At 41.8% G+C, this 12,132-nt stretch overlaps 1 protein-coding gene across 1 annotated transcript in view; it reads left to right on the top strand.

The window, feature by feature from the left end:
- ELK4 (ETS transcription factor ELK4) overlaps positions 1 to 12,132 on the top strand; it is a 45,809-nt gene that overhangs the window by 28,013 nt on the left and 5,664 nt on the right. The window contains exons 3-4 of the mRNA XM_083173017.1: positions 1,489 to 2,313; positions 10,046 to 10,162. Of these exons, the coding sequence (XP_083029143.1) occupies positions 1,489 to 2,313; positions 10,046 to 10,162 (942 nt within the window). The remainder of the gene's footprint in view (positions 1 to 1,488; positions 2,314 to 10,045; positions 10,163 to 12,132) is intronic.

Genomic DNA, 12,132 nt, shown 5'->3' with positions numbered 1-12,132 from the left:
TCTTCCTTTTTTTAGCATGAAGTGTATGTAAATAGCACATGAGTTAGCAAATATTGCATAGCAAGTCGAATAGCAAAGGAATCTCACCGTGTGTACACACCATTAGCCAAAACTGAATAGTCAAAATCGTATCAAACCTGAATCGCACCGTGTGTCAATATGGATCTACCTTTAATCTGGTTAAAAAAAACCATAAATAAAAAGGCAATTACTATGCTATCCACCAATAGATAATAGAGACCAGTTTATATTTTGTTAAAGATTAAAAAATAAATGAAAGGGTACTTATATGTTAGTTGGGCGCCCACTATAGTAAGTACGCTCATACCCCCACTATCCATGTCAGCATGGAGTTGATTTTATATAGTGTGGCGAGCGCAGCAAGGCGAGCTGCCACAGAACACTAAGCAAATAGCTTATTGGGCGCCCAACTAACACATAAGTACCAATAAATGTTTGGGAAGTCAACAGAAAGCATTACAGACTGTGCCCATTCTCCAGGGGCAAGCATGTAACCATTTCATTCACTTGAAGAACATTAGCTTTTCTCAAGTAGGCATCGGTAATCGTATATTGCCATAGAATCAAAACCCAGATGCCAGAGTAAGTCACCTTAATGTTGGTTCAAAACAGTTGGGGTGCTTTGGGATGTTGCATTATTGGTATGTATGCTACCTGTATTGTTATTGATATCATGCTTTGAATAACTTAACTGCTATCTATCTAATCTATATAGAAAATATGTACCCCTGAGGGTAATTCATAAAGTAAATAGACCCTTTGCGCATTCCCACTATGTACTGTAGGTCATTTTGTCCTCTTCAATTCATGGTTTGGTCTTTTTAGTCTGTTTTTTAAGTGCTGTGTGAGTGTCATGCTGTTTATTGTAGTTTTTGGCAATAGTGTACGTTGTTGGAATAAACCCTACAATACAAAATACCTCCACTTGTGAAGTTTGGGTTTTGAATGCACAGAAATAAATATATATATAAAATTATGCACAAAAGAAATAGTGGCACTCGGAGACTGGACTTTGGTGCAAAAAAATAACTTTATCCAAACATAGTGCAAAAGGGACTTCTTTTGCACCATGTTTGGATAAAGTTGTTTTTTTTGCACCAGAGTCCAGTCTCCGAGTGCCACTATTTCTTTTGTGCATGTTTATACCAGTCGGAGGCACGGGAGTGAGTGCCAGTCCATCTATCTATCTATCCATCTGTAAACATTAAAATTTAATTTTCTTTAAAATTCTTTAACTTTAAAGTCCAGGGTGTGTCACCCCATGTGGTATGTATTTGATAAGGATAAGGATTGAGCAATCGCCTAGGCATGAGTATATTCTAAAGAGGAGGGCCAACCATCTTGCTTTCTATGATATATACATGTTGGACAGTGTTGGTTAATAAGAACCTTTCATTTTTGGTTTGTCACATTTCTTCAAAGGATGCTATGTAATGGATTATTATTTTTTCTTTTTTCTTTTCTAAGAACATAATCAAGAAAGTGAATGGACAGAAGTTTGTTTATAAATTTGTCTCATACCCTGACATCCTTACAATGGATCCACTGGCTTTGGGGAAAGGAGAAGGAGAAATAGATGGGAATTCTGCTGACTCTGTCAGCACCTGCACTGTGCGGGACAAGGAGAACTGTAGTAAGGAGAGATTATTATGTCCTACTGCCAAATCCTCAGGGCGCAATGATTATATTCACTCTGGTCTGTACACATCATTCACTCTCAACTCCCTGAACACTGCTGGTGTAAAGCTCTTCAGACCTGTTGCTGTGGAAAATCCAGTTGATAAGAAATTTGTCCCAGAAACATCTCCCTCGGTCATTAAGTTTGTGAAAACACCATCCAGAAACCCAGAGCCTACACCTTATGTTCCGTCAGCCGCAACTCACCCTCCGGAAGCCCATGAGAAACCCCCAGAACCTCCACCAAATACAAAAACAAACTATCCTCTCTCTTTACCTAACCCTTCCATATCACCCCTTCCAGAACCACCTGAAGCCTTATCACCTGCTCTGACTCCCAGTCAGGATATGGCAGTCGATACAGATTTGGAGTCCGTGACTTCACAGTCTCTTGATTTTCCTAGTGATGTGACCATTGAGGTAGATGAACTTGAACCGGAGCAAGAAACTGAACCAGAGCCATACCTACTGGATATGAAGAGTACAAAGTCTAAAAAGCCCAAAGAGCTTGAGTTGACTCCAACATTAGTAATCACCACCAGCGATTCCAACCATTTGGGTATCCTCAGTCCATCGTTGCAGACAGCATCTCTGACACCAGCATTTTTCTCCCAGGTAATGCCACTATTTTTATCCCATTTTGTGCTTTTGTGAGGCCCCTCAAAAATATCAGAACAACACTTAGATCCTCATCTACTGTTCCACATAAACCGATCCAGCACTTATTTTCAGAGTGTCAATTAAAGTATTTGTTAGCTATAACTCATTTTGCATGGTTTTTCTAATTGCAAGACACTTCTTGGGAAATAGGGAGAAGAGTGGCTGCACGCTAGTATCAAATTTGTTACTAAATACTTAAGAACTCGTTTTTGCTAATCACAAATTAAAACCGTGTAAAAAAAATGCAAATAAAAACACTGTAACAGTAAAAAGTCTGGTTTAGCAGAAAAGCAGAAAGCGTGTAATCTGCAATCCTGGATCTTTAGTAACATTCCAGGATAATATCTGGATAGAAGTGACACCAGTTTGGTGAATTGGAACATACAGCTTGAATGCCACAAGGCAAGAGTTGCATTTGGAACCAGGAACTGCTCTAGGTCTGTGTCCACTGTTTGTTGTTTCTAGGTGTAGGAGCCCATTTATACAGCATATGTTATGGAATGGTGATTACGCTTCTTTATCCTTATTCATTTGTTTTGGGCCGGAAATAGCAGCCACAAAGCCGTTAAACCAGTCTAAAGTACTCGTTCGGGTGCCCAAAATGTAGTGTGTCTGCCCACTGCCATTTGCACATCTAGTGGCAGCTGTGGGTTGAAACTATTGAATCGCCCCTATGTTTCAAATTTATTTCTCCATTATTTATTTATTTATATTTCTTTTGATGTAGAGCTGCAGATATATTCGATATCACTTCATACTATATATCAGCACTTTAAGTTGCAATTATGCAAAAGAACAATTCATTCTTTTTTTTCTTTCTAACTTTTCTAAGAAACTAATGGTGCCCATACACTTATGAGATGGGATTCGATGCGACATCGAAGTACGATGTCCATCGAATCCGATCACATTTTTGGGTGCAAAAGTCAGCACCCAATGTCGCATGCCATCTTCCGTGCGGCGGAGTAGTGAGTGTAGCACTAGCAGTACTGCTTATGGGCGGCGGGAGTCAGCAGTGGCGGAAGATTTGTTTAAAACACTGGGCTGCCCTGTGATTGGCTGAGCTCTCTCAACCAATCACAGGGCAGCCCAGTATTTCAAACAATTCTCCCACCACCACTGGTTCCCGCTGCCCGCAAGCGCTACTGCTAGCTCTACACTCACTACTCCGCTGCCCCCTGATACGAGACGCAGGTACGCCGCCAGCGGTCCCTAGGGCCCCCTCTCCCAAAACCCCACACCGCTGAATGCGTCCCCTCCGCCCCCGGATTGTATTAGAGCGATCACATGTGGTTAAAAACCACGAGACTGCTCCAACAATTCAATAGATATTATGTGCTGCACATAATATCTATCGACGCAACATTCATTGGCATGCCCGCGCATCGCGTCGAAAAGTCCCTTAAAATGCATACAATCATTCGATTTATCGGCCAGAATTGGTCGAAATCGAATGATTGTATACAATATCTCACGAATGTATGGGCAGCATAAACATTCGGTCACTTTTGGTTATTCATTCCTTAGTAAGAGGAAGTAACCTGTGAATTTTTTAGCACAGTGTGGCAAAGCTGTAGTAGTTGATTATGTTTTTCATAGTATTTTTGGTACTTGTTTCCTAGAACGGCGCCCACGATTTTGATCTTAGGCATCGCAATGAAAAAAATTGCGTCGGTCGCATCGCATGCGGCCAAAAAATCGCATGCGATGCGACCGACGCAATTTTACATAGGGAACAATGTTAAATGGCCCACAGACCCCAAATACCCACCCTGAAGTGTGAAATGGCCCCCCCAATTGTTAACGCCACCCCACCATCAACCCGAAGCGTGGCGAGCGCAGCTGGTACGCGTCCTCCGACCTTTTCATAACCCCACTATCCACGTCGGCGTGGAGTTGAGAATAGAAAGTGTGGCGAGCGCAGCGAGCCACCGAGCCCGAAGCGTGGTGAGGGGACGCGGAACACGCTCCCGAAGCGTGACGAGCGCAGCGAGCTCCGCGAGGGGACACGGATTACTTAACATGTATTCCGCGTCCCCTCGCGGGGCTCGCTGCGCTCGCCACGCTTCGGGCTCGTATTCCGCGTCCCCTCGCGGGGCTCGCCAGGCTTCGGGCTCGCAGCGCTCGCCATACTTTCTATTCTCAACTCCGCGCCGACGTGGATAGTGGGGGTATGAAAAGGTCGGAGGACGCGTACCGCCGCCCCTCGCGGGCTCACTGCGCTCGCCACGCTTCGGGTTGATGGTGGGGCGGCGTTAACAATTGGGGGGGCCATTTCACACTTCAGGGTGGCTATTTGGGGTCTGTGGGCCATTTAACATGGTTCCCTATGTAAAATCGTGTCAATTGGGCCATTTAATATTGTTCCCTATGTAAAATCGGTAATCGCGTCGGTCGCATCGCATGCAATTTTTTTTTGGCCGTATGCGATGCAACCGACGCGATTTACATTTTACCATGCATTTCTATGTAAAATCGCGGGCATCGGTCGCATCGCATGCCATGCGATGTACATGCGATGGGCGCCGTTCTAGGAAACAAGTACCATATTTTTTTTTTTTTTACTGCATTACCACCTAGAAAACCTATTTTTCAGAGGAGGCCTTAAATAAATCTAACAAATGCATCCATTTACCCAGGGCTACCCTATTACTTTAACCACTGGAAAGGGGGTTTTGTTTTATTTCAGCTTATACAACTTTCAATGAAAGAAACACCAGTATGTAAATAAAGAAAGCATAATATATGGAATACTATCTTCACAATCTATAAAAAATGTGATAACAAAGCAGGAAGAGTGGTGACCGCAAGTTAAGGTTTGGAGGAACACTTGTTACCCATGCTTTAGCTGATCTCAGCCACGAGTGTTGCCATCTCGCTGCTTAAATTGTAGCAAAGCAATTCATATACATTGTACAGGATAGTTTGTGGCATGACCTACCATATTTGTTTTAATCTTGGACCCTGGAAATACCAGTTGTAATGGTGATTTTGAAAAACTGCTACAGGCTCCTTAAAAGAAAAGCCCAAGGCTGCCATTTGCTTGGCAGAATATTTTTGTAAATATATCCAGGATAGAAATTGTTGATATTATAATTGAGCTTTTACAGTGACCTTTTAATCAGGATGTCACACATGTATCAGAAAGAGAGAGAGTACGTCCTACACATGACAATTGTATCTAAATACCTCTCCACCTCTCTGCTAGATCGCTCAGAGCACTCAGCAAGATAGCTCGATACACAGCGATGTGTCAGCACTGTATGCTGAGCGATCTGTCAGGGACAGTGTTCTCCGGTGAGCATACTGTCCCTGACCAGTTTAATATCTAGCATGCTGGATATAAATCACCCTTCTATAGCGATGCACGATGTCACTATCACTATGGCCCCTACATACGGAGGGATGTAGAGTTATTTTCTAAGTGATCTAGTGAGATCCCTTAGAACAGTGGTTCCCAACCTTTTTTTCTCTCCCGTACCCCTTGATTAGGTTTTTCATTTATAAGTACCCCTCCTCTCAATTTGAAATATCCACAGTACTCATGAGTGGAAGTGAGCAGTATGCGTGTCCTAATATTAAGGAGTAGCCATGGTCTAGTATATGGTCAGGAATCAGGTCCGTCTTTGTCTGGCCGCTGGCTGTGTATTGTCTCCAGAGTTCCAGCTAACGCCTGTAGGATTAATGCTTCTTCCACCCATGTCAGTGCAGGGCAGATGTTCGCAGGTAGCTCTCAGTGGATTGCTGGTTGGGCAAAAGCACGAGGAGACGCTGATGACGCTGCAGGGGGAACCGGAAATGACACAACGCGGCTTGTTTCCATGTCAATGGTAGACCTCTTTTGCCATTGGAAGACATTTTGTTCTTCCGCCATTACCAATATTAGTTTCAAGTACCCCCAACTGGTCTGCAGAGTACCCCCAGGGGTACTAGTACCCCAGGTTGGGAACCACTGCCTTAGAAAATGCCCCTAAATCGCTACGTGGGTAGGCCCCAATAGATCAGATATTGGACGTGGTCTTTGTGACAAGTGGAGTACATGCTGCCTAGGAAGATTATACATGGACAATGTATTGATTATAATTTCTACATGGAAATGTAGCATATTTATTTTCTACAAGAAACGTTAGCGTTATCGATGTTATTTGCATATAGGCTATACAATATATAAAATTTTATTTAATGTAAAAACTAGTGACTATTTTCTGTACCCTCATTAAATTGGTAAACATTTGGGTGCTGCTATTTGTAATAGGTGTTAGTTGGTTCCCACAGACTTCTCCTCCTCACAAAGTTACACTCCCAGTTATTTCTGCTCTCCTTGCCTGTTCAGTCTTGTCTTTTCTTGGAATACAGAGTAAATCTACAGCAAAACATTGCCGCCCCACATTAACCATTTTACTACTCCGCATACCATAGCTTTTCAGTGAATATGACCACATACATGTGGTTTTCTTACTGTATCAGCATCTAGGTGGAGAAATGCACAAGGGATCACTACTGCATTAAAAAAATGGAGTTTCAGTGCATTCATACTAAAATGCGTTACCCTGCATGCCCATAAATGCTGTTACATTTTTTAAGTTAAGTTTCTAAGGAATCCTAGGTGTTAACATCTAGACAACACCCTCTAATGCAGGGATCAGGGAACTTTTCTACCTTTTACCCCAAAATATATTGAGATACAACGATGTTACCCCCTTGAATCATAAAATTGTAATACTCACTGTACCCCCAGAAGTTGATGATATACCCTGCTAGTACGGTACACAGCCTGGCCGCAATTGGTGGTGGTACAAAATTTGTACTACTCACAGCTATACATGGTAATCATCATCATCATCGGCTGCCAGGCTGTGTGTGTGTTATAGCCATAACAATGTGATATCCAGGCAACTATTAGTGTCAGCATTTCAAGATAATATAGTGACAGTGCAATTTTTTTCCCTAGACTAGAGAGGAATTTCATTTTGGCCCCATTTGGGGTAATTTACCCCTGTTCCCTGACCACTGCTCTAATGGATGCTGTAAAAGGCACACCAACACTGCAGGTTTTAGTGATATCCAGGCTTCAGCACAGATGGTTTAATCAGAATACCTCATGTACTAATAAAGTCACCTGTGATGAACCCTGGATATCACTAAAACCTGCACTGTTGGTGTGCCTTGAGGACCGTGGTTGGGAATGCCTGCCCTAGACTATCAGAATATTTTTCAAGGCACCCCTAGGTCAAAAGTTTCTTGTTGATAAATTTAGAAAAAATATTAAATTAAGTAAATTATGTTTATATATCAACCTTAGGATCAATTATGTAGTGAGGAACAATATTCGCTTTTGCTTGCCACATATTTCATGATTGGCAGCCACAAACTCTGGTTTTGCCTATTGAATTTGTCCTAGACCACCAATCCAAGGCACCCCTGCAAGTGTCTCGAGGCACCCCAGGATGCCTAGGCACACAGTTTGGGAACCACTGCCTTAGACTATATTTTAAAAAGGTTAGCTTTGCTGTCTCTATTTTCTCTCGGATACTAACGGTTAGCAGTGGCAGTGTTTCTACTTACAGGCTTTTTACCGTTTACAGGGAACTTTGAGCATGATCAGCAGCGTTTTCCATTTTTTTTTTGTTTGTTTGTTTCTAATTACAGTTAATTTCATTTTTGCAAAACAAATTTCCTTTTTACATTGGGATAAAACCTATTAGCTGGGTTTTGTTTCCCTATTTTTTTTTGTCTTATTAGTGTTCATGTTTATTTAAGAAGAACCATTCAATTTTAATGGAAAATGTTACCACTGAAGGAAAAAGATTAATATCAGAAATCTATATATCAACCTCAACCCTCAAGTTCTCCTAACAGGACTTTGTTTGTGAATTTCTGTCTGTAGAAGCAGGTGGGATCATTACTGACCCAGCAAAATAGATGGACTCTTCTGTGTATTCTTAAAGAAATCCACAAAACCTGTTGGGCTGAAGATGAGAAGTTCTACTTTAGCTATTGGACACAATGGGGGAAATTTAATAGCATGAGAGATTCAGAAAGTGAGAGATTTGGTAAGAAATCTCCAGTTTTGTTTAAAGCAGCAATTCTATAAACTGCAAAAGCAGTCTGATTTTGCAGTGTAAATGATTGCCGCTTTAAAAAACCCCTGGAGATTTCTTACCAAATCTCTCACTTTCTGAATCTCTCATCCTATTACATTTCACCCAATCTTTCGTAACATCATGTATTTTCTCAAAAATATATAGAGCATGAAGCCAACAGTAGCATGCTCTAAACAAATTATATTTCTTACTCCTTATTGTCTTTTTTTTTTTTTTAAATCAGAAGGACAACATAATGTGTTCTTGAATAAATTGTAATAAAGCATAAGTATATTTCAGCCCTGCCAACTTGCTTGTCAGTATGTAGGCAGTCTTGGTGAAGACCAACATGTTTCTAATCTAAACACTGCAATGCTAACAGCGCAGAGTAGTGATGTGGGAGACTCCTGTCCAACTAATGCTGCAAGATTGTGATCTCAAAAGTATATATGAAACTGAGCACACCTGAGCAATTCCCTGTTCTGTCAATCCTTCAATCAGAAAAGCAGACATCGATAATTGGCAATAAGTGGCAATTATGTCAGTGAAACGGCATGATCCGTATCCCCAATTTGCTGAACCTGATATTTTTTTTGAGAACTTTTCCATACAGTATCTGCTTGGGATTCCAATGGTCTGAAGACCAATAACGACATGCCGATGGACAGGTTCCAGAAACCTCGTAGTAATGTTAACCCTCTAACCTTCCCCCTAGTGCCTAAGCCTTATCCTCCCTGGCATACTTACAATCAGGATACTGACAGGATTCCCGCACCGGCATTGTCAGAAATATTGTGCTCTCCGCACTGGTCTTCTGTCCAGTGTTGGGATTCCAGGGCCTGTATTCCGATTTCCAGCATTCTGACTGTGCTAACTGGATTCCATTCCTACCATGACCACTGTTCAATGATAGCTTAAAAAAAATCTAAACTTTTCTGGTTGTTTCTTTTCATCTACGTGTGATGGTTTAAAACTTAAATGTATGCGCTTGGCTAGGCAGATTCACTTTTCTCATAGAAACATAGAAACATAGAATGTGACGGCAGATGAGAACCATTTGGCCCATCTAGTCTGCCCCTTTTTTTACCCTTCAGGTAAACTCAACCCTTTTTAATCCTTATTTCTTTGTATTCATGTGCTACAGAATAGAATAATACATGCTCTATAAGCCTAGGGATAGCTCTGCGTCCTTTCTCTTCAATTACTCTTATGCTCAGCACACTGTGATCACACCTAGACTTGTTGTGTCATTTCTACTATAAATCTGTCCAAACAGTACAAAAATAAAAGTAGTACTTAATTTATTAAGAAAGATTGGGATACTGAGATGTAGATGGCACCATTCTGACGAGTGTGCCCATATTTTAAAGTAGCATTCACTTAAAAGACAAAATCAACCTGGTTTCGCCTTTTAAATAATTAACACTTGAAAAATTGGGTCAACTTGATGGAATTGTGCTTATGCGGTCATTGATCAGGCAAATACATAAATAACATTTTCATTGTAATAGTTGGTAAATTCCTTTTATTGTGCCCATTAGTTATTTTGTCATGGCTATCAGAATATGATGTAATTGTATGTGTATTTTTTATTTTTTTTACAGACCCCTATATTACTCACCCCAAACGCCATGCTGTCCAGCATTCATTTCTGGAGCACACTGAGTCCAGTTGCTCCTCACAGCCCAGCCAGACTGCATGGTGCAAGTACCCTGTTTCAGGTGAGTGAGCTGTACAGCATTCACCAGCACAAGGGCTGAATGGATTGGTGTTGCATAGTGACTCTTACAGACATACAGGCATATCTATTAACAATTGCAGTTTGCCCCTAAAATGCCAGCACTAGGGAATCTTTGTTTTCTGGGCCGTGACCAGTAAGGGATTAAAATCATGATCACTATACTTTCTGATTCATTGCCCAGTCGCACTGCTTTTGTGTCAAGGGTCCCTGTCCCAAAATAAAGTGCTTTATATAGCCCATAGGCTACAGTGGCTTATGCCACTTAACCTATAAGGGCTACTTTTGCAAACTAAAGCTGTGTGATTTTTAATGAGGTTTCCTCATTCATATATTGGGGATGCTTTAATTTTTGTGGGTATCCTCTAAAAATTGTTTTTTTAATGGTATTTATCCCACAAAATAGGATTGATAATTGTGCCCCATATTGCCTGATCTTCACTAAAAATCCATAAAGATGTCTCATCAGACTTCTAACCTCGGTACTTGTTTCCTAGCACGGCCACAAATCTTGGCCATCGGGGGTAATTTTAGTGGCCTGCGACGCGACCGACGCGATGCCCCCGATTTTTCCATTGAAATGCATTGAAAACAGTGAAAAATCGGGTCGGTCGCGTCGCGGGCTTCACAGGTATCCACGTCCCCTCGCGGGGCTCGCTACGCTCGCCACGCTTCGGGCTCGGTGGCTCGCTGCGCTCGCCACACTATTCTATTCTCAACTCCACGCCCTAGTGGATAGTAGGGGTATAAAAAGGTCGGAGGACGCGTACCGCCGCCCCTCGCGGGCTCGCTGCGCTCGCCACGCTTCGGGTTCACGTTGATCACGTGGTGGCGTAATCTACTTTTGGGGGGACATTTCAATGTTCAGGGGTGTTTTTGGCCCATTTACCATTGTTCCTATGATAATTTGGGTAAATTGAGCCATTTCACATTGTTTCCTATGGGAAATCGTGGTCATCGCGGGTAAATTGAGGCATTTAACATTGTTCTCTATGGGGAAATCGCGGGCATCGCGTCTGGCCCATCGCACCCGATTTTTTTGCGCATGCGATGGCCCCGATTTTACCCCCGATGACCGCGATTATGATCGTTGTGGCCGTGCTAGGAAACAAGTACCCTAACCTCAATACACCATGGGGTGTGAGATGCCTGGCATGAGTGATCAGCCTGGTCCTGTGCAGCTCTGCTAATGCCGGGTGGTGGTTTTTTTTTATTTCTGAAAATGTATCTTAATTGTGCAATTATGTGACTCTGATACACAGGGATTCTGTGTTGATTCATTTGATATGGTAGTAGAATGTCTGTGTGTGACTGAATCTGTGTATGGAGCAGATCTTGTATTGGAAAAAAGCTGCCATGGCTACATTGTAGCACTTTGTTTACATATTCAGAGACACAGTCACACACACACATTTATATAACTATTCTGTACAGTCTCCGCATACATCCTAGTCACATTGCATTGTGATAAAAAAGGAGTTTTGGCAAGAAAAACACCTGGCGCTAGAAGAAGCTCGCTTGGCATGGCGTGCCAAGAGGGGCTGTTTGGCATGACTACAGCAGAGATGTATGAGGACACATCTGTAAGTCCCTTTTAAATGAAATAACATTGCATTTCTATGCAATGAGATGAGGGTATTAATATATAACTTCAATGTACGCAGGGCACACTATCTCCTAATAATCATGGTAACACATTCTTCTTACAATAAATAAACTACTGTATATCTGTTTTTACAGTTCTGCATCTTGAATTCAGGCTTTTTAGCAGATATTGCCATCATAACGGAGTATCCGTGTAGAGCAGCTGGATATACAGTATATACTCGAGTATAAGCCTACTTTTTCAGAACATTTTTTATGCTGAAAAATCCCCCCACGGCTTATACTCGAGTGAGGGTCCCACTTGAGTCAATAAGTTTTCCCAGTTGTTTTATTGTAAAATTAGGTGCC

The sequence above is a fragment of the Crinia signifera genome, chromosome 2 (assembly GCF_055691185.1).
Source record: "Crinia signifera chromosome 2, ASM5569118v1, whole genome shotgun sequence".
Taxonomy (NCBI): domain Eukaryota; kingdom Metazoa; phylum Chordata; class Amphibia; order Anura; family Myobatrachidae; genus Crinia; species Crinia signifera.
The sequence above is the reverse complement of the archived record's forward strand: the minus strand, read 5'-3'. Positions and strand labels throughout refer to the sequence as shown.